General features: G+C 34.7%; 4 protein-coding genes and 1 long non-coding RNA gene across 5 annotated transcripts; 2 read left to right on the top strand and 3 right to left on the bottom strand.

The window, feature by feature from the left end:
* The first annotated feature begins 274 nt into the window (after nt 1-274).
* On the top strand, nt 275-3,360 carry LOC119083192. Its single transcript, XR_005088814.1, has 3 exons — nt 275-528; nt 593-763; nt 3,084-3,360. It is a non-coding gene; the product is annotated as an uncharacterized LOC119083192 (long non-coding RNA).
* Nucleotides 3,361-5,922: 2,562 nt separating this feature from the next.
* Nucleotides 5,923-22,950, top strand: LOC119083186 (leucine-rich repeat neuronal protein 2). Its single transcript, XM_037192848.1, has 2 exons — nt 5,923-5,934; nt 21,128-22,950. The coding sequence occupies exon 2, from the start codon at nt 21,384-21,386 to the stop codon at nt 22,857-22,859; it is 1,476 nt and encodes a 491-aa protein (XP_037048743.1). The 5' UTR covers nt 5,923-5,934; nt 21,128-21,383; the 3' UTR covers nt 22,860-22,950.
* Nucleotides 10,904-12,738, bottom strand: LOC119083191 (general odorant-binding protein 56a-like). Its single transcript, XM_037192855.1, has 2 exons — nt 12,603-12,738; nt 10,904-11,357 (listed from the first exon to the last, which is right to left on the bottom strand). Exons 1-2 carry the CDS (start codon nt 12,651-12,653, stop codon nt 11,025-11,027), a joined length of 384 nt encoding a protein of 127 aa, XP_037048750.1. The 5' UTR covers nt 12,654-12,738; the 3' UTR covers nt 10,904-11,024.
* On the bottom strand, nt 14,100-15,473 carry LOC119083190 (general odorant-binding protein 56a-like). Its single transcript, XM_037192854.1, has 3 exons — nt 15,429-15,473; nt 15,216-15,334; nt 14,100-14,476 (listed from the first exon to the last, which is right to left on the bottom strand). Exons 1-3 carry the CDS (start codon nt 15,433-15,435, stop codon nt 14,144-14,146), a joined length of 459 nt encoding a protein of 152 aa, XP_037048749.1. The 5' UTR covers nt 15,436-15,473; the 3' UTR covers nt 14,100-14,143.
* On the bottom strand, nt 22,879-26,922 carry LOC119083189. Its single transcript, XM_037192853.1, has 3 exons — nt 26,526-26,922; nt 23,196-23,440; nt 22,879-23,120 (listed from the first exon to the last, which is right to left on the bottom strand). The coding sequence occupies exons 1-3, from the start codon at nt 26,617-26,619 to the stop codon at nt 22,965-22,967; spliced, it is 495 nt and encodes a 164-aa protein (XP_037048748.1). The 5' UTR covers nt 26,620-26,922; the 3' UTR covers nt 22,879-22,964.
* Between the last annotated feature and the right edge of the window lie 1,034 nt (nt 26,923-27,956).

Here is a 27,956-nt window from a genome sequence, read left to right as displayed (position 1 = left end):
CTTGAAAATTCTTATATAGATCAAAAGAAGTAATAGATTTCATAGTATAACTGCTGGTGACAGTCTAAAAAAGAGAAAAGGCCTCCTTGCACTTACGCCATTTAGCGTCCTACTTGACTGTTTAAACGATGAAAACTACGCATTCCTATTGTTACAGCGAACTGTCACGCGAAGAGCTAAATAGCGTAAGTCTGCAGAGCCCTTAATTTGACATCGTTACTTGGCAGCAACTGGTTTCACTGTTTTCAATCAAAGTAGTTCAGTGCGATATAAATCAATTTGCACAGATAGTTTGTCGAAATTAGATCGTCATAACTTATGTATCGTCTGAGACATTTCAAAGAAATTTATGGTAAATGTTGTGCTGCCAATGTGGACTCACCATTCGCCGAGAGCAGCTACTATGGCATTAACCCACTTTCATTTGAAAATTTTCTGAAAAAGTTCATCCGTCTACTTACTCCATGTGAAACTGTTTCTTTACACTGGCTCTACTGGTACGTGTTGCTTTTGAGCATACTGAAAATGGTAAGTTAAATAAATATTTTCCATAAAAGTGCAACCGACAAAAAAGTTTATTCGAAATTCTCAGTATAATACCGTAAGCGAATGCAATGCAGTTTTTGGGCAGGCAAAAAAATTATTTATATTTCGTGATCGTCAACTATTGCATGTTTCCCATCGATGGCGAAATAAAATTAGACAATTCGTTGTGTGCTTCGTATGCATCATGGATGTGTTCTTGGCTTTGGGAATACTGACGGTAATATTTTTTCTATTAAGCGAACTTTCTCTGTTTGTTGCAATAAAATGCAAAGGTATCGCCTTTTTCATTCTGAGGGATTCTTTTGAAAAACAGCCTACCGAAATCGGACGTATTTTCCAGTGGACTTTTTTATATGTGCCTAGAAAGGTATTCGACCCTAGAAGCCACAACCACTTTCAAAAAAATTCTTCGAAGTTTGTGTGGCTGGTGAAAGGTGATCAAAAACCGAAAAGTTGCACTTTTCTTACAACAATTTCTTCAGTTACGCGAGCCGTACAGGGTCGTGTGGGGTGTCATTAGAAAGGTAATCACATGTACTATTGAGTCCAAACCACATAAGACCCTATTTGGCCCAAAAGCACATTAAATTACCTGTCAAATGACACCTCGCACGACCATGTACGTTTTGTGTACCTCGAGAAATTTTAGTAAGAACAGTGTAAGTCTTCGGATGAAAACTTCGACATCCCATGTTTCAGTGTCAATGAATTTTAAACCCCGTAAGTCCCTATTCGGCTCAATAGTACATGTGAATACCTTTCTAATGGCACCTTACACGACCCTGTACGGCTCGCGTAACTGGAGAAATTTTTGTAAGAAAGGTGCAAGTTTCCGGTTTTAGATCACCTTTCACCAGCCACACATACTTTGAAGAATTTTTTTAAAGTGGTTTTGGCTTCTAGGGTCGAATACCTTTCTAGGCACATATAAACAAGGCATCAGAACAGTCGGAGCGTTTGCTGCGACTTAGCCCCGTACGATCCGTAATCCTATTTCGTCCGTAACCATAATACGTCCGTAGCCGTAATACGCCCGGAACCCTAATACGTCTACAACCCTCTAATGCGTCTGTTACCAAAATGCAAGTCAAGTTGGGCATGGTCAAATTTACTGAAAGTGTTCATTTTTAAAATTGCGCATAGCGCAATTACGAAAGCCCGTACGAAGTACCTCTCAAATAAAACCAACAATTTACGACATTATTTTAGAAACCCAAAATTTTTTGCCAACTTTCCATTGGGTATTCAATTACCTCTCAAATAAAACAAAAACTAGCAAAATCGGATGAGGTTTACTCGATTTATGTGCAAAAAGCACTTAGGGCCGAGTAGCGGCCTTAGTCCAAGGGCGCAAATTTGAAACTTTTTTTGCCATCATTCTATTCGGCATTCAATTATCTCTCAAATGAAACAAAAACTAGCAAAATCGGATGAGATTTACTCGATTTATGTGCAAAAAACACTTAGGGCCGAGTAGCGGCCTTAGTCCAAGGGCCCAAATTTTAAACTTTTTTCGCCACGTTCTTTTCGGTATTCAATTACCTTCCATAAAAAACTAAATCTAGCAAAATCGGATGAGATTTACTCGATTTATGTGGAAAAAACACTTAGGGCCGAGTAACGACCTTTGAGCCCTCCCAACAAGCTCGCGTTGCATCCTACACAAAAACAATGTTCAGCAACTTTGTTCTACTCGTCAATACCTTTCATTTGATATATCACAAGCAGCTATTACGTGCGTATTTCGGTAGATATCGTCGAAAGACTGAAAAACACCTATAGGGCCCTAGCTCTGGAAGGGCCGACCCTACCATGCCCATTTTCGAACTTGACCTTACTTTTGTCGATACCAATCGGGGAAAAAAGAATTTTGAAAAAAGGTTGTGATTTGCTCAAGCTAGAGGGGTCACGGACGGACGAACGGACATTTTTTTTATTGCGGATTCGTCATCTATGAACATAACCAAAAGCTTTGCCCTTACTGTCTGCTTCCAATTCGACGTGTTACAAACGGCATATTAATCTTATAAGCCCCCAGTACTTCGTACGGGGCTAAAAATTCCACTGGAAAATGCGTCCGATTTCGGTCGGCTGTTTTTCAAAAGAATCCCTCTCTCTCGGCCACCTGGCAGGCAGTTTATCCATTAACTACATAGTCGGTTGCTTTTTTCGATTTAAGTAAGATAGATTCAAAGTCTGTCAAATACTACGATTTTGTTACATAAGATCGCATCAGCAAGAGCTCATTTTGTATCTTTACCATCATTGTCGATAACAATGTGCAAAATAAGATATTTGTGTTTGATGGGATTTAGATCCGCCACCAATGATTTAACTCCCAATTTGTCCATTTCATTTCACCGTGCTAACCATATTCAAATCAACAGAACACTAATCCTCGATTCATGTGCACTGAAATAACCGTCACAATTGGTTTTGTGTGCTTTTGATTCCATGAAATTTTAATTGCGTTAAATGATGATTGCAAATTCAAATTTAGAGTAATTTCGAGTACAGCTCATGTTTAACTTTTTCAGATGAAACCTCATTATATGACGCCATGGATAAATATTCAGTTTTTCTCGCTGCTAATTGACATTTTGTTGCACATTTCCGATATTTGCAATGGTACAGTAGCGCCATCATTTCAAAATATCGTTGCGTTCTTGTTCATCTATTTCAACCTTGAAAGTGTTTCGTGCATTCGAAAGATTTTTGTTCAGTTGATGCCAGTAGACACTAATATTGCGGACGGTTACTCGTTATTTTAAACAAATAAATTTTACATGATTCGTCTACAATGTTTCTCTATTTTACGATTTTAATTTGATTTCGTTTTGCAATTAATTTCCCCAAATCTAAAACTAATTGGCTCCGAGAGAGACGTGTATCGTAAATTGATTACAAATAAATGTAATCCAATTTTTTAACATTTTTAAAATTTTCCCTATTCTTTGCTCGTTTCTCGTGTTTACGCGGATATAATGAACCCAATATACACCCAGTGTTACTACAACAACAACGAACAAACGAACAACCCCTCGTATACCACTCACATAATATACGTATTCCGTTCCGTTTCACATAATAGATAAATAAGGCTGTGACAATTTTAAATTAAATCATTATCTAAATTACATTGCCGAAAATGAAAATTAGGAAAATTTATTCGCATAACAATCAACCGAAATGAATACAACATTTCAAAACTGGCAAAAAACTCATCAAACAAAGCATAGATACTTAGATAGTGAAGACATGGCAAACACCTCTTGATAAATTAAGACATTAAAACTAAAGACGCTGAGGGAGTATTACGTGTGCTTATGGGCTTTTCCAGTGAAAAGAGATTTTTTTTGCGATCTATTCAACTGAATCATCGTCATCAACATCCAGAGATATAAATACATAACTCTCTGTGTGTAGTGTATGCTCATTGCTCAATAGCAGCTTATCCCTCATTATTTTCTGCGCCTTTTTTGGAACATTAATAAAATTATTTCTTTTCATACACATCCATTTACGGTTCATTCAATTAAGTAAATGGTCGTAGGAAAGAAAAACCGCACTCTGCTTATTACACTCTGGTAAATTAAATAATTTCCAAATTGATTCGTTAAAATAGTCATCGACCAATAGAATCGTACACCGTTACGAGCTAAGCATAACTGAGTGGAGCAATAATTAATTTTTAGTTATCAGAAGTCTCGTTTTGTGAACTGGCTTGGTTTTCTAATTTTACCGGCGTAATGGCTCAGACTCGGATAGATTTGGTATCATAACGACATCAGGCGCACATACCGTTTTTACTTTAAAAAATCTAATATGTCGTCCAGTGGTAGAATTCACCAGATTAATTTCCAAGTTTGTCATGACATATCGGGACCTAACTTAGGTCTCCTAAGTATCTAACAATTAAATATGTTGAATAACTCGATGATTACTCTTTGCGAGGTCTTGAGGAAGTAATACGTTTTATAGAAGATTTGTACTCGTAGCAGGAGCAATTGTCTAGGAAACAGTTTCAGATCTCACTGTTTCCATGATGAACATTTCATAGACGGCTACCTTACTAGGAGTTTTACTATCAGATCTATTACTTCATTTGATTTCCTTCACTTTTATTTCTTCAGCCATTATCTGCAACAGGTGAGATTTGATACAAAATATGATCAGACGAATATCAAATGAATTGCGTTCGATTTTAACGTCAAAAGTCATTGTAATTTACATTCAAAGAATAAATAAATCACTTTTTAGTTTCGAACAGCACGGTCAATGATTCAAGTTCAAGATCCAATATTTGATGTTCAAAATTTTATGCAAACGACAATGTCGAAACAGGTTCTTACCTGTAGTTTTATGGAATATGGTATCAGATATAATGGGAGTACGTAGCCCATTCAACAATTCAACGATATTGCTAATCAGTTAAAAACACTCAAAAGAGTAAAAGTGACGCAAGTCCCTGTGCATTCTTCCAAAACAACTGATATCGCTGGAGGTGACGCATTCTGCGCTTGTACGCAAAAATTGTAACAGCAAAAATTTGACCAAAGAAATTCTAGAAACAAAATTTTACCAAAAAAATTTTGCGTCACAAAGTGGCAGATGGTTCGGACGTATTAGGACATATTCTTGCCTATTTTAAAAAATTTCTTAAAAGTACTTTCCTCAACATCTGCCACGTGTGACGCAACATTTTTTTGGTAAAATTTTGTTTCTAGAATTTCTTTGGTCAAATTTTTGCTGTTACAGTTTTTGCGTACAAGCGCAGAATGCGTCACCTCCAGCGATATCAGTTGTTTTGGAAGTATGCACAGGGACTTGCGTCACTTTTACTCTTTTGAGTGTTTTTGACTGATATCAGTTCTTTTGGAAGAATTATTAGATTGAAAAAATTTAAAAAATTTGAAAAATTTTGAAAAATTTGAAAAATTTAAAAAATTTGAAAAATTTAAAAAATTTTAAAAATTTTGAAAAATTTAAAAAAATTTGAAAAATTTGAAAAATTTGAAAAATTTGAAAAATTTTGAAAAATTTGAAAAATTTAAAAGAAATTAAAAAATTTAAAAAATTTAAAACATTTTGAAAAATTTAAAAAATTTTGAAAAATTTGAAAAATTTGAAAAATTTTGAAAAATTTGAAAAATTTAAAAGAATTTATAAAATTTTGAAAAATTTAAAAGAATTTATAAAATTTTGAAAAATTTAAAAAATTTTAAAAATTTTGAAAAATTTAAAAAATTTAAAAAATTTTGAAAAATTTAAAAAAAATTTAAAAATTTAAAAAATTTTAAAAATTTAAAAAAATTTAAAAATTTAAAAAATTTTGAAAAATTTTGAAAAATTTAAGGTAAAAGCAAAATAAAATGATCGAGTCTGTAAGTGTCTCTTCAATTGTCAAAAACCAGACTCGATCATTTTATTTTGCTTTCATTTTAAAAAATTTGAAAAATTTAAAAAAATTTAAAAAATTTTGAAAAATTTAAAAATTTAAAAAATACTAAATTTAGGGAAAAAAATTGAGGCGAGCAGAGCTTACCAAATACCAAAAGCGAACAAATTTGTTCTACCATACCCATCCACACATACACACTTAAAGGTGTTCTTATATGGGGCCTATATGGGAACTTCGAGGAGCCCTAGCTCCGAAACGAGGCCGGCTCCCCCCATTTTTTTTTTCTGGAATGTCTTAGATTGACGACTAGAATCTACTCCCAAAATTTCAACAAAATCTAGAAGACAGGAAACAGGTAAAGTACTGAAATTGACCAAAATGTATGGAAATGGGGCTTCTTGGAAGATTTTTTGCGTGGCCAAATTTTAAGCTGCAAGAACGTGTGATAGCTCGTTGAACTCGTACGGACGCCTAGTTTTTTTAATGGTAATTTGGAGTCATTTGTCTTTGAATTGTAGAACTTCAATATTTGCTGTATATATGATTCTGCAGTCTACGACAAAAAATTTTTTTTGAAATTTTTTCTAGTAATAGGACTTGCGTCACGGGCGCTATGCTAACGCGCGCCCATGATGTCTAGCAATAGAATAAATTAATTCGTTTACAGATTTAAATCAAGTTTTAACCAGTCAGCGTTATGGTATCAGAAAATAGATTACGAATTCTGTTTACCTTTTCATACGTAACAATCGATGAACCGTTGACTTATTTTGCTCGTTGAATCGTATTACTCTAGACAATAGAGGATTCTAAGTCTATTAAAAACGGTAAGCGTATTGCACATTGCTATTATAATCATCACTGAATCTGTTACTTCTTTTGTTCAGATATTGACTAGTGATTGTTACAAAATCTTTTCCTACATTCGTCTCAGCATACTTCTTCACTATGTATTAACCGAAGGCCACTACTTACTTTTGTCATTGATGTTTGTAACAGTTTTGTACGCGGACATTATGAATTTCTACACCACCCCGCGAATTTGCCATGTTTATTTGCGTCACAATCTAACGTACTGCAATCCTATGTTTGGTTGCTTGAGTCCCATCAAAGAAAAATCTAATTTAAATTACGTTTCTCTCAAAGTAATCAAACGTTCGCATCATCTAAATCTTAATTTTACTCGAAACGTTGTTCGACCATTTTCTGCTCCGAATGACTAAATCGATTTGGCAACAGTTGCTATTATAACGGAATAAAAAGGGCACATCAATAAAATTTTGTGTTTCATTACATTTCCTTATAAACACAAAATGTGTTATTCAAACAAAGCCTGACTATAAAAATACAAAAAGGTTTTGTATTAAGCAAACATGTTGGCCCATTCCATTTTATTGTCTTACGTTTTCACCATCATATACCCATCCTACACCTCATTCAAATCCATCCTTCTAACAGAACTTGTTTATTGTTTCAACATAGAACAAAAAAAAAAATCGAAGTAAATGTGGCATGATACACGGAAGAAAGCAGAAAAGAAAAATTAAAATTTCAAATCGTTCCATCAACATTTCTTTTATAAGGCATACAGTCCGTCTATAGCCGTGCACACAAAACATATAAAAGAAACAAAACAAAACAAAAAAAAAATTCCTTCAGCACAATAACAATATCAATGAAACATGAAAAATCGAAAAAAAAAATAATTTTATTTTCACGGTACGTCAACTTTACAATTTAACACATAATATCGTCCACAAAAAGAATAAAAGAAGACGAAAAAAAAAATTCGCCACATTATATCGAGAGTGAAATCAAATTACAAATTCTGTTCAGCGAAATTTTCGGTGTTTTCCTCTTTCACTTTGTTCATACCAGAAATGGGGTAGCTGGCTGGTTGCATCTCTCTATACAGTGTGTGATCGTCTATACACATCTCGATACATATTTATACTTAGTACTTTCACATAATAAGAATATTACACATACACACTATATATATGTACATACCTATAGGTATATATGTATATTGGGGTTGATATTGTATTTTCCTATGAAAAATAACCCTCTCGTCCGTGAAAATATTTTATGAATAAGTACAGAAGCGATGAACATGTTTTTATGTGATGAGTCTGCCATTCGGAATAGCATCTATAGCAACTCAAAATTTTATGGAAAATGTCTTCGTATACTTGGAATTCATTTCAATATTCGTTATAGTAAGTTTTACTGTTGCTTGATGTTTGTATTATGTTACTACCAGACCATTGTAACGAAGCGTTATTGTGTCATGTCGAAGTTTGGGACTATATTCCGTCTTATAACGCTGAACAAATAAATACATTCGATACGACGAACGATATAATTTTGGTGATAGGGATACAGATATGGTATGGTAAAGGGCGCCCTTATTAAATTGGGGTGTGTGAAAGCAAAAGGCAGATGTCACAAAAGATGGGTGGAATTTTAGTTGGGTTCTATTTTGGTTCTGACATTTATAACCAAATATTTTTGCAGGAACGGATTCAGATTCTTTTGCGTCAGATCATCCGTCCGAAGTCCGAACAATGTCAATCTCCGAAGTCCGAACAATGTCAATCGTTGAGTAAATATACTTTCTAGAGTGATTGCAGCCTGATAACAATGAAATCTATTCTGAAAACCTAATTATTCTGCAACTTTACCTTAGGGATCAGTTCCGTCCCGTCATCAAAATTAAATCTTAAATAACTCGAGAAATACGCGCTGTACAAAGCTAAGGCTACGTTCTGCCCCCATTGATGAGGATATATATTGGAGAGTCCTAGCTTCGCAGAGCGTGTATTTCTCGAGTTATTTAAGGTTTTATATTTTACATAATCTCTTAGAATAGGACATTCGATATTTTTAACGTTGCGAATTGGCAACGGACTATTAGAATATCTACGAGGAAGTGGTACATAGAAAGCGAATGAAGGAAAAATCATCTTGCCCAGCCGCGGATTTGAACACGGGACCTCTCGATTATGAGTCGAAAGCTCTACCAGCGCCAAAGCCACATGTTCAGACAAAAAGATATTTTACTTACAACGCCTTTATGTTGTGTAGAGTGCTAGATTCATATTTTATTTACAAATGGGTTGACATGCAACTAGAAATCAGCATTTTTACCATACTCGCAGTGTGGAGTTTATTCGGTGTATTGAGCTTGCGCGCGCACGTTTATACGAAGTAGATCTTACACTGACAAAAAAGATTCGAAAAACTCACCTGCTGCAGGTAACTTTGTCTCCAGGTAATCTACATTATCTGCCGCAGTTGTATTTTTGTATGGGGCGCTACAGCTGTGGATTACCTGGAGACAAAGTTACCTGCAGCAGGTGAGTTTTTCGAATATTTTTTTGTCAGTGGTGCCCATTGCAATCGTTTACACATAATAAACCTTATAAAATGTAATGAAAACAGTTGCAAAGGATGGTTATGTAAGTATACTGGTTGTCAAATCACGATGCGCTTAGATTCATTTTAATATACTTTATTTAGTCAAATGTATTTTTAATTGGTTGCTGAAGTAATTGGGACTGGTTGAGGAACAATGCTTACTGTAAATACAGCAGATAAATGAGTCTGTTGGGATCAAAAGTCGGTCTTTTCCATCTGTCAAAGTGACATTTAAAATGTCAAACGAATTTTTTTTTCAAGAATTGAAAAAAAAAATAGTTTGACATTTTAAATGTCACTTTGACAGATGGAAAAGACCGACTTTTGATCTTAACAGACTCAAATGATTGATAACATATTGCGTTGCTGCCAACGCCATCTGTTATCATTTCTGTGAAATCCAGTAAAATGTCCGAATATCCAATATCAGGTCTATTGGGTCTATTATACAATTTTTCCTCACAAAATCCAGTATTTTCGTCGGTCTGACAAGACTGTAAACGGTGAAAATTCAGACTATTTGACGGAAGACTATCATTTTGTTCACAAAGCCGTAAATTATTCGCTTCCCTTAGTACAATTCTGTCGTAAACAAAAGTTTAAAAAGAATTCCGTTTCAATGTAAACGTATACTCGTTGTGTATGTACGTATATATATATATGTAGCATCGTTGGAATGACGAGCAAAAAACTTTCTGTTTTTCAACATAAAAATTTGACGCAAAAAATTCTTGAATTGTACGTCTTCTTAGATAATTTAAGAGCATTATACCGTTTGTTACTTATTTGTTATATATTTTTAAGTTGCTGTTAAAGGGATGTCGAGTGGAAAAAGTATTGTTGGGGAAGCAGCAGCAGCAGCAGTAACAACAACAACAACTTTTTCCGATACAAAACTTTTATTTTTTTAAATATCAGTTTGTACTTAGTCAAAGAAAGGATTACTTTTTTTCCCCGTTTCGTTTCGTTCGCTTGTTGTTATCTTGTCAACCCACTCTTAACTTGTATTCTTTTGTTGTCAGAAAGGGGATGTTGTTTGCACCACACACATACAGCATCGGATTGTGAGAAGCGAAAATTTGTACACATTTTGTTTGCTTTTTCCACAATTTTATTTTAAATGCATTGCAAAAACAAAACAAACAAAACTGCAACCGAAAGTGTTTGTTATACCCGAAAACTTACTCCGGGTTCGGTTTAATTGCATTAATTTGAAAGAGACGAAAATCACAAATTAAATGTTTGCAGAGACAATTTTGTGGGTTTTTGCTGTCGGGTAAGAACGAATTAAATCTGCATTTTCATTGCTATATTTATATCCCACTATTGTTTCGTGTTGTCGTTACATGGTACACGGAAGATTTTACAAAATTGTTGTGGAAACATTTTGCAACTCGGGAATTTACATGTAATGTGATTTTATGTGACTTTAGTCATATTATGGAAATTCACTCCAACCTCTTCCTCTCGATCTACCCTCCATCTATCTCTCTCTTCTATATCTTCTTCGCATGTCGTAAGCAAAAACAAAATTAATTATTTGTGGAAACATATGAAATTTTTATTTCAACTTTATCAATTCAATCATTAATGTTCGACATCAGAAAGCACTTTAAATCCAGTTTTCGTTGTGAAATGTTTCGCGTTGAAATCCTTCTTAATGGAAACATTTGAAAATTTCCCACGCGGCATCGCAATCAAATGCATCTGGCTTGTATAGAGGGGTACATTTCTCCAAATTTGCCTTTACCTTAGCTTCGTCTTGTTTGTATAAACGTCCGATCGCCAATACCTTTTCGTTATCGAAAGCTTTGTCTTTGATGATGCCACCATTTTCAAAGAAACATTTTTGGAAGCATTGAACGTTTTCTGTAAGTGATAGGTCTTGAGCTTGTAATTTTTTGATTCCTTCGTCGCTGAAGTTGGTTTTTTCTGCACACTCTTTGGTTATCTGGGCGATTTGTTCTTTTAGTACTTCATCGTCATTTGCCTGAAATAGGAAGTTTTCGTAGAGTAGTTCTTCACATCACTAGCAAATTTAGAAATTCCTTCCGCATTATCAAATAACAAAATTACTTTTCTAGGGAAAAGGGTTTGTTTTAGGAACTTTGTAAATCTCTTGATTGGGTGTGGACTGAAACCTTTCGCTTAAATAGTTATACTTTCCACTTACGAAAAAAGCACTCGTTTTCGTTTTAAACAATACAAAAGGCCAAAAAAAGGCTGGACTAATTGCGAAAGTGTCCCACACGTATAATTTTGTGCATGATTATTTGATGCAGAAATGTTTGAGAGAAAATTATTTCCGGGCAACACCGCAATCGCCTGTGAAACGTCTAAGCCAATGGAGACCACACAACAGGTATAACAACTATTTCGTTCGATTAAACGATTTTTCAAATTAAGAAACAAAACAAATTATTGAAGAGGAATGAACAAAATGCTAATGAACACATCATCGTCTCTGTGAAACTATCACTTAAAGGACCAAATAACAATATTCTACTACCAAAAGCTGAGACCTAGGCTTTCAGACTAGGGATGGGAGACCTTTTATATTATCGATAATATCAATCAAAACAATTTATCGATAATTGATATATCAAATCGTTATCGATAATTATCGAATTATCGATAATTTGATAATTATCGAAATATCGATAATTATCAAAATATCGATAATTATCAAAATATCGATATTTCAATAATTATCAAATTTTGATATTTCCGAAAATAATTGATAATCATAAAATTATGTTACTGTGAAGAAATTGAAAACTGTTCTAAGCAACTTTTCGAGATCTCTGTCTAATTTATCATCATCCTAATGGAAAGATGGAAGAGTTACAGCTGAAAACTGCATGCATTTGTATTGGTTTATCTAAATATTCATATTCATAGTAGCTATCAAAATATCGATTTTTCGATAATTATCAAAATATCGATATTTTGATTATTATCGAGATATCGATATTTTGATAATTATCGAAATATCAATTATTATCGATTATCGATATTATTTTTGATAATTTTCGATAGAAAAATTTATCGATAATCGATTATCGATAATCGATAATTATCGATTATCAATATCAATATCGCCCATCCCTACTTTCAGACAGCTTTTGTTGCTTCAACCAAATTAATGAAAATAAAAATGTAAACTAAAGTTTAATGAACTAACAACAACAACCGATTCCACCCACAAAAGATAATTAAATTGAGAAACACTTACATGAGCTACGGCAACCATAGCAAAAAGAGCAAAAACTAAAACTGATTTCATTTTCGTTTAGAGTATTAAAGCGATCCACTCGACTTAGGAACTTCTTTATAATTAACAAAAATAGTTGAGATGATTCTCATTTATATATGATCCAAAATTGGTTGTGTTGTTTTTCGGCTATTCCATTTTGATTATAGAAGATGTTAATAGTAGGGATAGATATTATGCCATACGTCGTCAATTCTTGTTTCGGTTCTATGTTAGTCTGAAATGATTTATTTTTATGTAATTTAATACCTCGATATTGGTTCTCTTTTTTACATTTTCTTTCTTTTAATATTTGCTTTGTAAGAACTTCGTAAACCAATTTTGCAAGTCATGTGTACGGGCGAAAACACTTGCTAGATTAAAGTTCATTCGATAATTCGACAGTTCGATAATTGTGTTATAAAATTATCAAAACATTTTCCACGAATACTTACAGTAGTGCCCAGTGAAGATCACTGTGAAAATTTTGACAGGGCTACCAATATAATTTACATGGGTAGACTTGTCAAAATTCACTGGTAACTTAACGAAGAATTACAGTACGAACTCTTAGAGGTCTAATATCAACAATTACGAGCAAGATTCCGTTCTGAACGATAGGTCGAATTGTTACATTTATTTATTAGTCTTTGCAATAAGGACTACTACGTTGGTAATTTTGCGAATTTATTATCGTGTGAGATGTCATTAGACGCGTCTAATCAAACTTTAAAACAACATAACGATATCAAAAGACAATAGTCACAGCTTCAGCGTCAAGTCCTCTAGTCTTATTGATTGATTGATTGATTTAACAGTGAAGCTCTCACTTTCGTCTTCTAGAAGTTTGTTTTCTATTCGACAGAGAATCATGCCCGCACGTTAGTAAGCGGGCGTGACGCAAGTCCACTACCAAAAATGTTTTTAAAAAAAATTTTGGGGTTCGAGCTGTCTTGTCCTTCAGAGTTCGAGACTCTACAGTGGTAGAGTTATTGAAAGTTCTGTTTAGTAAGATAATTGGGAAGTTTTAATATTGGACACCTTCCAAATCGTCAAAATAAACATTTAATCTACTAGCAGAGTTTCCATTATTTCTTTTAACAAAAGACTGGGTGTATGTAGAAAAGAGTTTCTAAAGCCAACTCTGTAGACAATGATAGACATTTTTATAGAATGTTATGATATGTGTTTGTGTCCTTCAACTGCTTCGGCTACAAATCGAAATGATTTTGAAGAGCAGAAATTGCAAAATAAGTCAAATTTCACTTTTCTTGTAGCCAAGTCGTACATATTCATACATTTTTCTAATAGTGTATAAACTTGGGAGTGCTGACGTTCGTGCTCTTAGAACAGTCTTTGGGTATTTAGACTCTCTTTTCACCGCATCTTGTCATTAAAGCCAAAACTAATCATTTTTGAAAATTTATTTTTCAATTTTATTAATCCAATCATTAAGTTTTGACATCAGAGAACGTACAATAAGACCAGTTTTCATCGTAAAATTTTCGAGATAAAAAAGCATTTTAGTGGAAACATTTGAAAATTTCCCACGCAGCATCGCAGTCAAATGCATCTGGCTTGTATAGGGCGCCACATTTCTCCAAATTTTCTTTTGTCTGAGCCTCATCCTTCTTGTACACACGTCCAATTGCCAATATCCTTTCCTTATCGAATGCTTGGTCTGTGATAATGCCAGAACTTTCGAAGAAACATTTCTGGAAGCATTGGATGTTTTCTGTCAGAGATAAGTCGTTCGAGTGTAGTTTCTTGATTCCTTCTTCGCTGAAGTTGGTTTTCTCCGCGCACTCCTTGGTAACCTGGCCGAGCTTCTCTTTAAGCGCTTCGTCGTCATTTGCCTGAGAAGAAAAACATTTAATTTTTACTTTTCATCTAATGGGGAATTAACAAACTTAATGTAATTGTAACATCTAAGAATATTTTAATAAATAAATAGTCAAACTGAAGTTGATTTTTCAGAGGCGGCAAGAAAATCAATTCGAAATTCAACACAGTATTTTCAAAATAATGAAGTAGTCTTTCACCTCAGTACCGAACTGGCTCGAAAAAACCCATCGGGGGCTCCATGCAACTCAATTTAAAAAGGCCCACAAATTAAAAATTCTTATACAAAAATCCAAAAGGCCCCCGAATTCACCGTATTCACCGTCTGGGCCTGTTCACTTCCTTAATTATATTTTTCCGTATAGAACGCAAGCCACAGAGTTAATTCCAGGGCTGTATACTTTGGGGAGGTGGAGGTCACGCAGATGCAGATACGCGGGTTACACACCACGTTTCATACAAAAAATTCACCACGCCATCCAAATTCAATTTTGGTGAATTCGTTTGTATGGAAAAGGTGTGTTCCCGCGTATCTAATAAAATGGCGATCTGCGTGACCTCCCCAAAGTATACAGCCTTGGTTAATTCCTCGTCGTCGTTATCGATAACAGATGATATAACCGTCCCTAAAAGGTTAACGACTAAACTTAGTATGCTACAAACTAGTACAAATTAACCTTTTACAAACGGCTATTTCATCTCACAGCTAATATAACTGAAGGAAAGCGATTGGAATCTTTACACAACACTTACATGAGCTACGGCAACAACAGCAAAAAAAGCGAAAACTAGAACTGATTTCATTTTGTTTAAAGTTTTAAAACAATCCGCTAAACTCAGGAACTTCTTTGTAATTGATGAAAATACTGGAGCTGATGGTCATTTATATACCACAGTTTAAAGGAAAAAATTAATTGACTCTTCTATTTTGATCATACAAGATGGTAATGGTAGGGATAGATATACATGCCATTGTATACGTCGGCAGTTCTTGTTGCGGTTCTATGTTCCCGAAAAAAAATGATTTATTTTTACGTAATCTCAATATTTATTCTTTTTTTTGCATTTTTAGCCCCGTACGAAGTACGAAGGGGCTTATAGGATTACGATGCCGTGTGTAATTGATGGAATTCGAAGCAGACGGTAAGGGCAAAGTGTTTGCCTATGTTCATAGATGACGAATCCGCAATAAAAATTTGGGCCGTCTGTCCGTCTGTCCGTCACGTCGATATCTTGAGTAAATCAAATCCGATTTCAAAATTTTTTTTTTCCCTGAAAGATAGTCAAAATAGTGAGGCTAAGTTCGAAGATGGGCATATTCGGGTCGGCCCTTCGTGAGTTAGGGCCACCTAAGTGATTTAAGGTCTTTTGGTGATATTTATGGCAAAATAAACGATGGAAATGTAAATGACACGGCAAATGATAGGTATTGTCAATATCAATCCAGGAAAAAAAAGTTTTTTTTAAATCGGGTGTGTGGACCGTGAGTTAGGGCCTTAGAAGTGAAAATCTACTAGGGCCCTATGTGTATTTTACATAGAACTCAAGTAAATTTCATTCGTTTTTCGTAATTTTTGTGTCATTTGGAAGGTAATCAAAGGCCGAATAGAAGGTTGTTGAAAAAAAAATTAAATTTGGGTCCTTGGACTAAGGCCACTACTAGGGCCCTATGTGTATTTTACATTGAACTCGAGTAAATTTCATTCGTTTTTCGTAATTTGTGTGTCATTTGGAAGGTAATCAAAGGCCGAATAGAATGTTGTTGAAAAAAAAAAATAAATTTGGGTCCTCGGACTAAGGCCGCTACTAGGGCCCCATGCGTATTCTACATACAACTCGAGCAAATTTCATCCGTTTTTCGTAATTTTTGTTTCATTTGGAAGGTAATCAAAGGCCGAATAGAATGTTGTTCAAAAAAAATTAAATTTGGGTCCTTGGACTAAGGCCGCTACTAGGGCCCTATGTGTATTTTACATATAACTCGAGCAAATTTCATCCGTTTTTCGTAATTTTTGTTTCATTTGGAAGGTAATCAAAGGCCGAATAGAATGTTGTTCAAAAAAAATTAAATTTGGGTCCTTGGACTAAGGCCACTACTAGGGCCCTATGTGTATTTTACATTGAACTCGAGTAAATTTCATTCGTTTTTCGTAATTTGTGTGTCATTTGGAAGGTAATCAAAGGCCGAATAGAATGTTGTTGAAAAAAAAAAATAAATTTGGGTCCTCGGACTAAGGCCGCTACTAGGGCCCCATGCGTATTCTACATACAACTCGAGTAAATTTCATCCGTTTTTCGTAATTTTTGTTTCATTTGAAAGATAATCGAACATTGAATAGAATGTTGTTGAAAAAAAAAAATAAATTTGGGTCCTCGGACTAAGGCCGCTACTAGGGCCCCATGCGTATTCTACATACAACTCGAGTAAATTTCATCCGTTTTTCGTAATTTTTGTTTCATTTGAAAGATAATCGAACATTGAATAGAATGTTGTTGAAAAAAAAAAAAAAATTTGGGTCCTCGGACTAAGGCCGCTACTAGGGCCCTATGTGTATTTTACATATAACTCGAGCAAATTTCATCCGTTTTCCGTATTTTTTGTTTCATTTGGAAGGTAATCAAAGGCCGAATAGAATGTAGTTGAAAAAAAAAATTGGATCCTCGGACTGAGGCCGATACTAGGCCCTATGTGTATTTATACTCAATAAATTAAGATTTTAGGGCTATTTGAAATTTTTGTTTTATTTGAAAGGAACGTCGTACGGGGCTTCGTAATTGCGCTATGCGCAATTTCTAAGATGTACACATTTCATAATAATTTTACTTTAACTACTTTAACCGGCGCATAGGCTTACGGTCAAAGTAGGGTGACAGACGCACTAGGGTCACGTACGCAATAGATATACGGGTTTGTACGGGGCTCAGTCGCAGCAAACACTCCGACTGTTCTGATGGCTCGTTTTTTTCTTTTGAATAATATTTGCAGTATATGCCAATTAAGCAAGTCATATATGAACAAGCACACCAAAAAAGTTAGATCAAAGTACATTCGATATTATTAATGGTAATTTCTTCGACTTAATGTTTTTGTCAATAAGTTCTTATTATCATCGATTTAAACGCGTGTAAACATTTGCTTTTATGCAACGTTAGGATCATATATGAAAGATTGATATATACGACAAAGTCGAATATTCGTGGGACAAAAAAACCTGTGTTGGTAACACTGATTTTGAGCTAGTGTTGTATGTGCACATTCTAGCGTCATCTAGCGTAGCATCATTTAACTATGAAATTTAACAAGAAATACTAGCTGAAAATCAGTGTGACCAATTAAGGTTTTTTGGCCTATGTTTTTCTTCTACATGTCGTATATATCTCTCATTCATATATGTCTAAATTGAGTAAAATTATACATTGACAGATCCGTTGTAGCAGATGTTACATATTGTAGTGGGTACTACACGTATCAGTGCTTAAATTGACAGTTCAGTTCAGTTCAGTTGACAGGACTCTATTGGTATTGTAGTAGGTCCTTCTAGTACATATGTGTAGCATGTGCTAATTATGGCTGACGATGTGAATAATGAATATCTTGACTCGCTTCGCTCGTATCGACCGTCTAACATCTAGTGCCGAAACAAACCCATCAGTTAATTAGTTGGTAAAATAGCTGTTTTGTTTGGTATTCGTGTGTAAGCGCAAAAAAAATGCATACATAAATTAAAAGGTCACATTTATGACTGATTGTTGATCTCGCTTCGCCTCGGATCAACAACATTCACTTTGACTTTTCACCATTTTATCGGTTGTTTTGTCAATAACTATTGTTATTGTACAGCCATCATACGGATGATTACTTTTAAACAAACCATAGCAAAAAGGTAAGTTCCACGGGTTCATTTTCGTTATATTTTTACAAGACAATATCCAAGAAATGATCAGATAAGAATTATTTACCATCGAATTTACCATTCGACTCATAACGCTTTTTCTCTCATCGAACTACTGTGAACTTTGGATAAAATTTGAGATTTGTTTTTGCAAATATTTGTACTTGGATACCTGTTCCTAAACAAAATTTAAGAATTAATTTAATTCGTTTGACCATTATAGCAATTTATCTTCATTCAAAAATAAATGAATCGAAGAAAAAAAGATAACTCGAGAATGAGCGTAAGAAAGAATTCAGAATTCGAATTAGTTTAGTTTTCTCCGAGCAAAAAAAAAATCATAACGACGGTCATTCACCGGACAGTTTGTTTTGTGTATATAAAAAATTATTTCCATTTGGTGATACGCATATTTTATAACCGTACGTCCATATTTATGCAATAGTCACTATATCGACTAATCTACCGTCAATTTCTTAGTTTATAATAAGCGAAATTGGAATCATATATCTGCTGGTCCATTGGTCTGTCAAGAAATTTTGTTGAGAAATATGGGAGAAATAAAAGACCGCATTGGAAGTATAAATATTCTCCCAATTATTTATAATTTATCTTAAGTTCATTGCGTAGACATGTTTTCTGAAATCATTACATATAGCGCCATCTATGGTAGTATAGCGAAAATATTTAGAACTTTAGAACAAGTAGGTGTCTTCACTTTACTGTACAGTGTTAACTATAAAAAGATGAAGATGAAATGGCAGTGTAGGTTTTCTTGTTTATATTCTTTCCATGAAATAAATTTGTGTTCTAAGTATTTGAAACGGTCTTATCACATGGTGTGTATTACGATGGTTGATTTAAGTGGGTCTTCTCCAATGATTCTAATAATATCGGGCAGATAGGAATGAGACTTCCAACAATTATTCAATGTTGTTGTCTTGCAAAAGTATAGTAGAAATAACAATTGAAATCGATAAAACGATTTGAACTGAGTAGATAATCTACTATTAGTAATCGAGAACATACCGTCTAACATTAAGTAAGAATTATTGTTGGCATTTGGGTTGCAAGCTGACAACACCATTCAGCAAAGATCACGATACGTCAAATAGTATTTTACATCAGGCATGAGCGCCGACGGAGAAAAAAATTTCTCGGCGGCGGCGAAAAAGTCGGCTTGAGCCGGCTTAAAACAGCTCGGCTGGAGGTTCCTTTTAACTTTTTTTCAAAATAAAAACGTTTAGATAAATTCATGGAAAATGAACTAGTAAGCATGAAAATGAAATTGTACGGAAAGCGAAAATGTAGGTAGATTAGGTTGTTCAAAGTGCAAGTGGAACTGGTCTTGTTACAAGCAAGTCTCTAAGTCTAAGGTTCACTAACACGTCAAGTTTTATTGCCTCAAAACTTGAACTAAATGGAAAATCATGCTCCGGTACACTCATTTAACTCATTAAGAAAATGGTTTTCGAGAAGAAATCGAAAGCTCACGAAAATCAAGTAAAAATTGAAAAGAAAAAAAAAATCGAGAAAATTCGCAAAGATCGATAAAGTTTTCTCAAATTTGTGAATTAACTGATTGTGCGCCTTCGGCTCGTTCCGCAAAGGTCATACTTGCCAAAACAACAAACTTAGAAGCGAGGACGTAATATACCATTCTGGAAAATTCATGAAAATTCAAGAAAATTTTCAAAATTTTCTTAATTTTGAAAAAAAAAAAATTCAAAAAGTACTTGAGCTGCTTAGGATCAACAGGAATCTCGGTTTTCAAAATTATTTCACCCATTCACCTTTCGAAATCTTTATTTCATTTTCCAGCCGTTTCAAGCCGGCTTGAGCCGTGTTTTTGGCACCGGCTCGGCTGCGGCGCGGCTTGCTCAAAATGGCCGGCGGCGGCTTAATCGGCGGCTAATTTTCGGAGGCGCTCATGCCTGTTTTACATGACTAGGGATAAAAAGATGAAAAGTTGAGTTTTCGTGTGATTTTTGTTGATCCGAGGCGAAGCCGAGGTCAATAAGCTTACGAAAACGAGACTTTTCGTCTTTTTATCCCGAGTTATGTAATGGATTTTACATGCTGAAAGCGTCGAAAGAAGTGCTTGAAACATGAAAATTACGGCTTTCGACGCATATAGCATGTAAAATATATTGAAAAATGAGAGACATGACAACTCTTGATCTTTGCTCATTTTTTCATATAAAAGTGACGCCATCTCGTAGGATTTTCAGTGGATTTTTTTTTATTGATTTTCATGAGCTCTTTAAAGGATTTTCTATTATTTTGTGGATCTTGGTAAATTTTGGGGGATTTTTTTAAATTTTGGTGGATTTTCTTTTGGATGACAAAGGATTTTCTATGAATATTTGTCACTCGACTCCACTCTTGCAGGAGATAAGTACATATTACGTAATGAATCCAAATACCTTTCGACATCTTTTCTATAAAAAGTTAATAATTTTCCGACTTATAGGCAATTCTATCATAACTCGTCTATGTATGATAGACAAGTGATCCTCTACTTCCCGCTTAGTGCGTAAATAACTATTAATTTGTGGCTCCACTTCATTTTCTATTTAATTAACTACCTGATCAATACCTAGCTGTTATCAGCACATATCCGTGTGTTTGAACGAATTTCCAATATCAAAGTATGGGAAACGTTATCACATAGATAAGAGTTGATAAGCTTATTCGATAAGACTCCGTCCAGAAATGATTGGGAACGCTGCATTTAGTATACATCGTTCAACAGGCAACGACTCAGTGCAGATACGTGATTTGGGTGAAGTCCAACGCAGACAATTTTACTGTAATTCGGTGGGCGCAGTGTTAAGATTTAAAGCCACAAAAAAACATTCGAAATTAACGCGAAATTAAGACGACTTAATGCGTGGTGGTTCCAGAGTTCTTTCAATTGCGACGAACAAATTTTCATTCGTTGATAACGGCATAGTCTGTAAACTATGTGCTATCGTAATTCCATAGACGATAACAACCTCTAACATTACACACTGTGTGCGACAATATGAACATTTTCCACCTAATTTGTCTGGCTGTTTTGCTGCACCGAAAGTTCATCAGTTGTCAAGATGTAATACACCAACTATGTGTCCCGATAAAACCAATAATCCCATCGGAGATTGTTGATGCAGTAGATGATGAAGCGAACAACAACAACAATGTCACACCAGCCAACCGTTCAACAAGTGATAATTTATATTGCGAATGTGTAATGGAAAATTCTTCGCAGGGGGGACTACTTGTCATGCATATTCACTGTGAAAATCGGAAATTTAAAAATGAAAATTTTGCTGCCGAGGTATTACCAACAGTCACGAATTCGCTGGATATGTCGTGGAATGAATTCCAATTTGTACCGAACTTTGTTGGATATGATTTGAGTACGTTGGATATGTCGCACAATGCTATCACCGTAATTGATGACAATAATTTTGCGAAAGTGAAAAACTTATCGGAACTGAATTTGAGTTGGAACAAAATTGAGGCACTTTCGATAAATGCATTCGCACGTTTGGGCAATCTGTTGAAATTGGATCTGTCCAGAAATTTGCTACAAAAAATCACGAACAATGTTTTCTCCACATTGCCGTCGATGACACACTTAATATTATCGCGCAATCGATTTCTGAATGAGACATTTTCCGTGAACGATGTCGACTTGTACATCAGTCTAGGTGTGTCAACGAAGTTGAATATACTTGAAATAGAAGATGCCAATCTGGATACGATAGACCTGTTGCAGGGAGTCGGACTTAAAGTTGCCAAATTCAGATGCAACCAATTCGAACTTTTCCCCAGCATTCCACGGTCCATTGAAATCTTGGATTTGAGCGAGAATCCGCTGCGAACTTTGGAAGCGAAAGTTATTCCTCATTTGAACGACTTGGAAGAAATATATTTGAATGACATGCCCCGACTTAGTTCAATTCAGGAGTACGCGTTCTTCGGACTGCCCAAGTTGAGAACCGTAAGTCTTGAGGGTTCGTGGAAATTGACATTCTTTAGTGGCGAGGCTTTTGGTGACTATGACGTGCTGAATGGATCCGTAACTAGTTTAGAGGTTCTGAATCTACGTGGAACTAGTCTGAAGTACATTGACGAAACGTTGGTCACCGCTCTGGACAAAATCAAAAAGTTCGATTTGAATGGAAATCCGTTGATTTGTAACTGTGATGTGAGGTGGATAAAGGATATTGGCTTGGAGACAAATGGTAGATGCTACCTGCCGCAAGATTTACGAGGAGAATTACTTACCGAAATCTCAGACTCGGATCTTAAATGCCGGCGATGGAGTGCATGGGTGTACAAAACGTTGAACGGATTGATGATTCTGCTGTTGTTAATACTATGTGGAGTGGCTACATGGTTAATTGTGATGGGATTGAGACCGTCTCGCCGAGTTCACTTACAGAAAGTGGGTGCAGCTAGTCCTTACGCTCGCGTGACAATTGAACCGAACAGAGCCGATGATTTGCATTAGAATTAAGTGGTAATACCGGTACGTCTAATCAGTTGCCTTTTATTGCTCAGACACATTTTCAAAACAAAAATAAATAATTTTGTACAATCAATGAATTCAGCTTATCTAAACGATGGTGTGGGTCTGTTGTCTGGTCGATTGAATTTTCAACCGACTCAGATCCGATTTCTCTGGAATCATGGTAAGCTCGTCTTTATTCGAAGTGTTCCAGAATTTCCATGACGTATGTGATGAGGTCGGAACCGATTTGTATTGCTTGTTCTGAAAACGGGTGCACAAAGTGAAGACTGGTTAGACTCGTCTCAGAGTTTAATCAAATCGAATTTACCAGATTACCTGTCGCTTTGTAGTTGTTACCCATTCACGTCCAAATCTTTCTCGCTGATTTTTGGCCTGCTTTCGCTGCCAACCGAAACTCAGAAACAGTAATATGGCAACGATTGATAGCATACAACAAGTGACTAGCAGAATTACTTTACTGTTATCTATGGCAAATAGGATTGGAACAGTTCCAACAATTAATATAATAATCAATGCACCGGCTATGATAGCACCGAGTCTGTAGCAGCCGTAATAGCGTTCTGAAAGTGAGAACAGATTCTGTGTAAATTTTATATAAATTCTGTTACTAATTCAACGAAATTAATTCTACAGACGATGCCTCGAGCAAAGAAAAGGTTCTGTTTACATCAAAAAAAAATCTTCTGAAATTTTGAAACCTAAATCAGTCAAAAACACTCAAAAGAGTAAAAGTGACGCAAGTCCCTGTGCATACTTCCAAAACAACTGATATCGCTGGAGGTGACGCATTCTGCGCTTGTACTTCAAAGTACTTTCCTCAACATCTGCCGCTTGTGACGCAAAATTTTTTTGGTAAAATTTTGTTTCTAGAATTTCTTTGGTCAAATTTTTGCTGTTACAGTTTTTGTGTACAAGCGCAGAATGCGTCACCTCCAGCGATATCAGTTGTTTTGGACGTATGCACAGGGACTTGCGTCACTTTTACTCTTTTGAGTGTTTTTGACTGATATCAGTTCTTTTGGAAGAATTAGTTTATTAAAAAATTAAAAAAATTAAAAAAAAAATTTGTAATTTTTTTTGAAAATTTGAAAATTTTTTAAATTTTTAAAAATTTGAAAAATTTGAAAATTTTGAAAAATTTAAAAAATTTGAAAAATTTTTGAAAAATTTTAAAAAAAATTTAAAATTTAAAAAAAAAATTGAAAAATTTAAAAAATTTTGAAAATTAAAAAAAAAATTAAAAAATTTTGAAAAATGTAAAAAAATTTAAAAATTTAAAAAATTTTTGAAAAATAAAAAAAAAAAATTAAAATTTAAAAAAAAAATTAACATTAAAAAAAAATTTGAAAAATTTGAAAAATTTGAAAAATTTGAAAAATTTTGAAAAATTTAAAAAAAAATAAAAAATTTTGAAAAATTTAAAAAATTAAAAAATACTAAATTTAGGGAAAAAATTGAGGCGAGCTGAGCTTACCAAAAGCGAACAAATTTGTTCTACCATACCCATCCACACACACACACACTTAAAGGTGTTCCTATATGGGGCCTATATGGGAACTTCGAGGAGCCCTAGCTCCGAAACGAGGCCGGTTTCCCCAAATTTTTTTTTCTACTCACAAAATTTCAACAAAATCTAAAGAAGACTTTAGAAGATAGGAAACACGGACGGACGGACTAACAAAGTAACGTAGGATTTTTTCATTTCGTTTAAAGTACTGAAATTGACCAAAATGTATGGAAATGGGGCTCCTTGGAAGATTTTTTGCGTGGCCAAATTTTAAGCTGCAAGAACGTGTGATAGCTCGTTGAACTCGTACGGACGCCTAGTTTTTTTTAATGGTAATTTGGAGTCATTTGTATTTGAATTGTAGAACTTCAATATTTGCTGTATATATGGTTCTGCAGTCTACGACAAAAAAATTTTTTGAAATTTTTTCTAGTAATAAGACTTGCGTCACGGGCGCTATGCTAACGCGCGCCCATGATAAGTGGGTTTGTACTAGTCTTCCACCGAAATGATCCGGGTTCGATTTCCGTGTCAAACAATTTTACATGGAATTTTTCTTGCGATTATATCGGATTGGTAACGTCCTAAAGTTCACTCAAGCTTCATAATTTGGACAGTTGCAGTGAGTTTGGTGGCTGTGCATACTGAATGACTCTTATGACGTAGCCCAAATACGATGAATTTGTGGTAATATGTCTAGCCTATATTTAGGCGAGATATCAATTAGCACCTAACTTTCTATCAGATAGTATTTGCATACATTGAGGCGGCAACTTGGTGTTGGTTATAAAAGGATGCTAGTGAGTTCTCAAAACAATTAAATTAAATAACAATACTGTGGGATCGCACATCTCATAAGCTTACCATCAGTATGATCAGAAATCTTTCACTTCATTCGTTTCAAGATACATTCTGCTGCACACCCGAAAGGGCATTTGTATAGGACCACATTGGTCAAACCTTTCATATCGCCCTGCCGTTTTATAATCAAATTGAAACCGTCCGCTCATTTCATATCGAGCGTAAACCGTAGCCAAATCATTTTATTCTCCTCTACCAGTACCTATAATACTCATTCTAACGAGTTAAAATATTCCAATTTAAAGACCCAGGCTGTTTCTTAAGTCGATTTGTGTATTGGTTTATTCGGATTGTTTGTGTATAAATCTGCAGCACGAATTTTATAGACGATAACCTTGTGAATTCTTTTGATAAAATATTCATTTCATTTTATATACACATTCAGAACAAACATCGTCTTCAATTGAATAAAACATTTTCCGAGACAAAACTGAATTTTTGACGAGCGTTCGTGCAAAAAACGTCTTATTTGTACAAGATTTTCGTTGAAGATGTGCTGAATTTAAGTAAACTTTAACGACTTATCTCTAATAAAATGTGCCATTAACGAGGTCATGTGACAATTTATGTCCGTCAGTTAACAAATTAATTGCAAATTTTATTGGTTCCCGAATGCCGGTAATGCGACAAACTGTTAATTGTAATTTAATTGTGCAACACATCAAAGAGTTGCAATAAAAAGAATCAAACTTGCGAACAGTGAGTCTTACTGTACTTTATAGCAGATCTCGTTATAACACTGTATGATTGCATATCAACGACTCAAATTTGCATGACATGGTAAACTTGCACAAATGGTACAAATGCAAACATAACATTAATATGCTCGGTATATTCGCAATGAAAGTGCAACAGCGATATACAAATAATTGTCCGAAGTTACATCATATTCTAAGCACGGTTGTTGTTTCGAATTACATTAGCAGTCCACCGTTGGATTTTGCAAAACATAGGCGAGGCTCTCAAAGATAAACGAACTGATTTTTGAAGTGGAATCTTTCTGTTTAGAATGTTTACTGCTGAAGAAGCTACGTCTGTATGGTGTTATAAATAGGGTAAAGTGTATGAGGCTCTGGATTTGTCCCATGATGAAGAAAATTTAGACATTAGGTATCTCGAGCTATTTTGGTAAAACTGATTTGGAAGCAAGATCGTAGATGTCTAGTGTTAAGCGACTTGCTTAAATAAAAGTCCAAGTCAAAACAATGGATGACTGGTACAATAGAATAACAATTTACTTAGAATCGAATGAGTCAGAGCACAACTCTAACACGCACCTGTTACAACGCCATAATCATCACTGCTATTAATTGATTGTCTTGGATCCACATTCGCCTTCTTCATAGTATTCAATTTAATGTTATTGTCCATAGTCTATTGAATTGCGTGCAATTTCTCAACAGAAAGAATAAACATCCAAAACAAAACAACAAAACACTTCACTACTAACTATAATTACACGATCCGTGCATTTTTAATTGACGTTATAGGGAAAAAAATATGAAAATCTCATATTGTTCACTGGAGCTAATTAAGCTCGCATCCAACAACGTATCAAAAAACAACATCACGAAAACTCGTTTTTTTGCATCTGAATGAGCTGAACGGTGTCCACGTACCTCACTCACTCGATTGAGTAAATTCGACTAACACACACTTTATCTTCAACGATACTGTGGACCTTTAAAATGTTTTGAATTAAGTAGTTTGCATATATGTGTGTGCCAAGCGTGGAGTGTTTTACTCGTTTGGTGTGCTGGTTGTTGAATGAAGTGAAGCAAAAATTAGCGATTGATTATTGAATTACATATAATACGCTAACAGCACCTACGGGTAACCGTTTTGAAATGTACGAAGTGCATTTTGAAGTTTCTCAATTTTGATTAGTTAATTGTGATTTACAAACTATCGCGGCATGTCTGGTAGGAACTGTACGATAAATTGATAGAATAATTGTAACTGTAATCGTAGTTGGATGCTGTAAGCACTGGACTGGAGAGTTATGATTACTTTAGATATCATCAGTATGATAGGAAACGAACAAAATTAGAATTTCGGGCTATACAAATTACCGAAGAAGTGTTTGCAGATTAATTTTTATTTGAGTATTGAGGAAGACTATTGTGGATCACTCGTTAAACGTTAAATGACGGTTTCAGCGATACTAGACGAGCCCTGGTTGTACCTTGAAAAACAAGATAGATCACACAACTGCCTATTTTCATTTTCTCGCTTATTAACCATACAAACACGTACAACGCATCCCAATATGATCACTAATTTCAATCTATTACTTCTTATGGATAAAATAACGTTTGATACCAATTCTTTCATTCCGTTGGCAATAACATATACATTGCTGTACGAATAGTTAAATACAGAAATAAGACATGTCACATTAGTGAATTATAAGAAAAATGAAAGTATTTTGGCTACGCGAAATCAAAGAACAACTGTTTATTCCACAGACAACAAAATCAACGATGAATAAAGACATTGTTAAGATTAAGAAAGTTGATGACAAGAACGGTGTGTCGAAAGCTTGGCAATAAAAACTTTTACCAAATTTAACCACAAACCCAATTATTCAATAATCACTCAACTACTGGTTAAATAGGTTTGTTCCACACACATGTAACACATGTAACACATTTTACATGTTTGTGGACAGTAAGTGCATTTTCCCTTTCGCAAGCAGTGATGTGAAG

The sequence above is a fragment of the Bradysia coprophila genome, unplaced genomic scaffold (genome assembly GCF_014529535.1).
Source record: "Bradysia coprophila strain Holo2 unplaced genomic scaffold, BU_Bcop_v1 contig_561, whole genome shotgun sequence".
NCBI lineage: Eukaryota > Metazoa > Arthropoda > Insecta > Diptera > Sciaridae > Bradysia > Bradysia coprophila.
The sequence above is the reverse complement of the archived record's forward strand: the minus strand, read 5'-3'. Positions and strand labels throughout refer to the sequence as shown.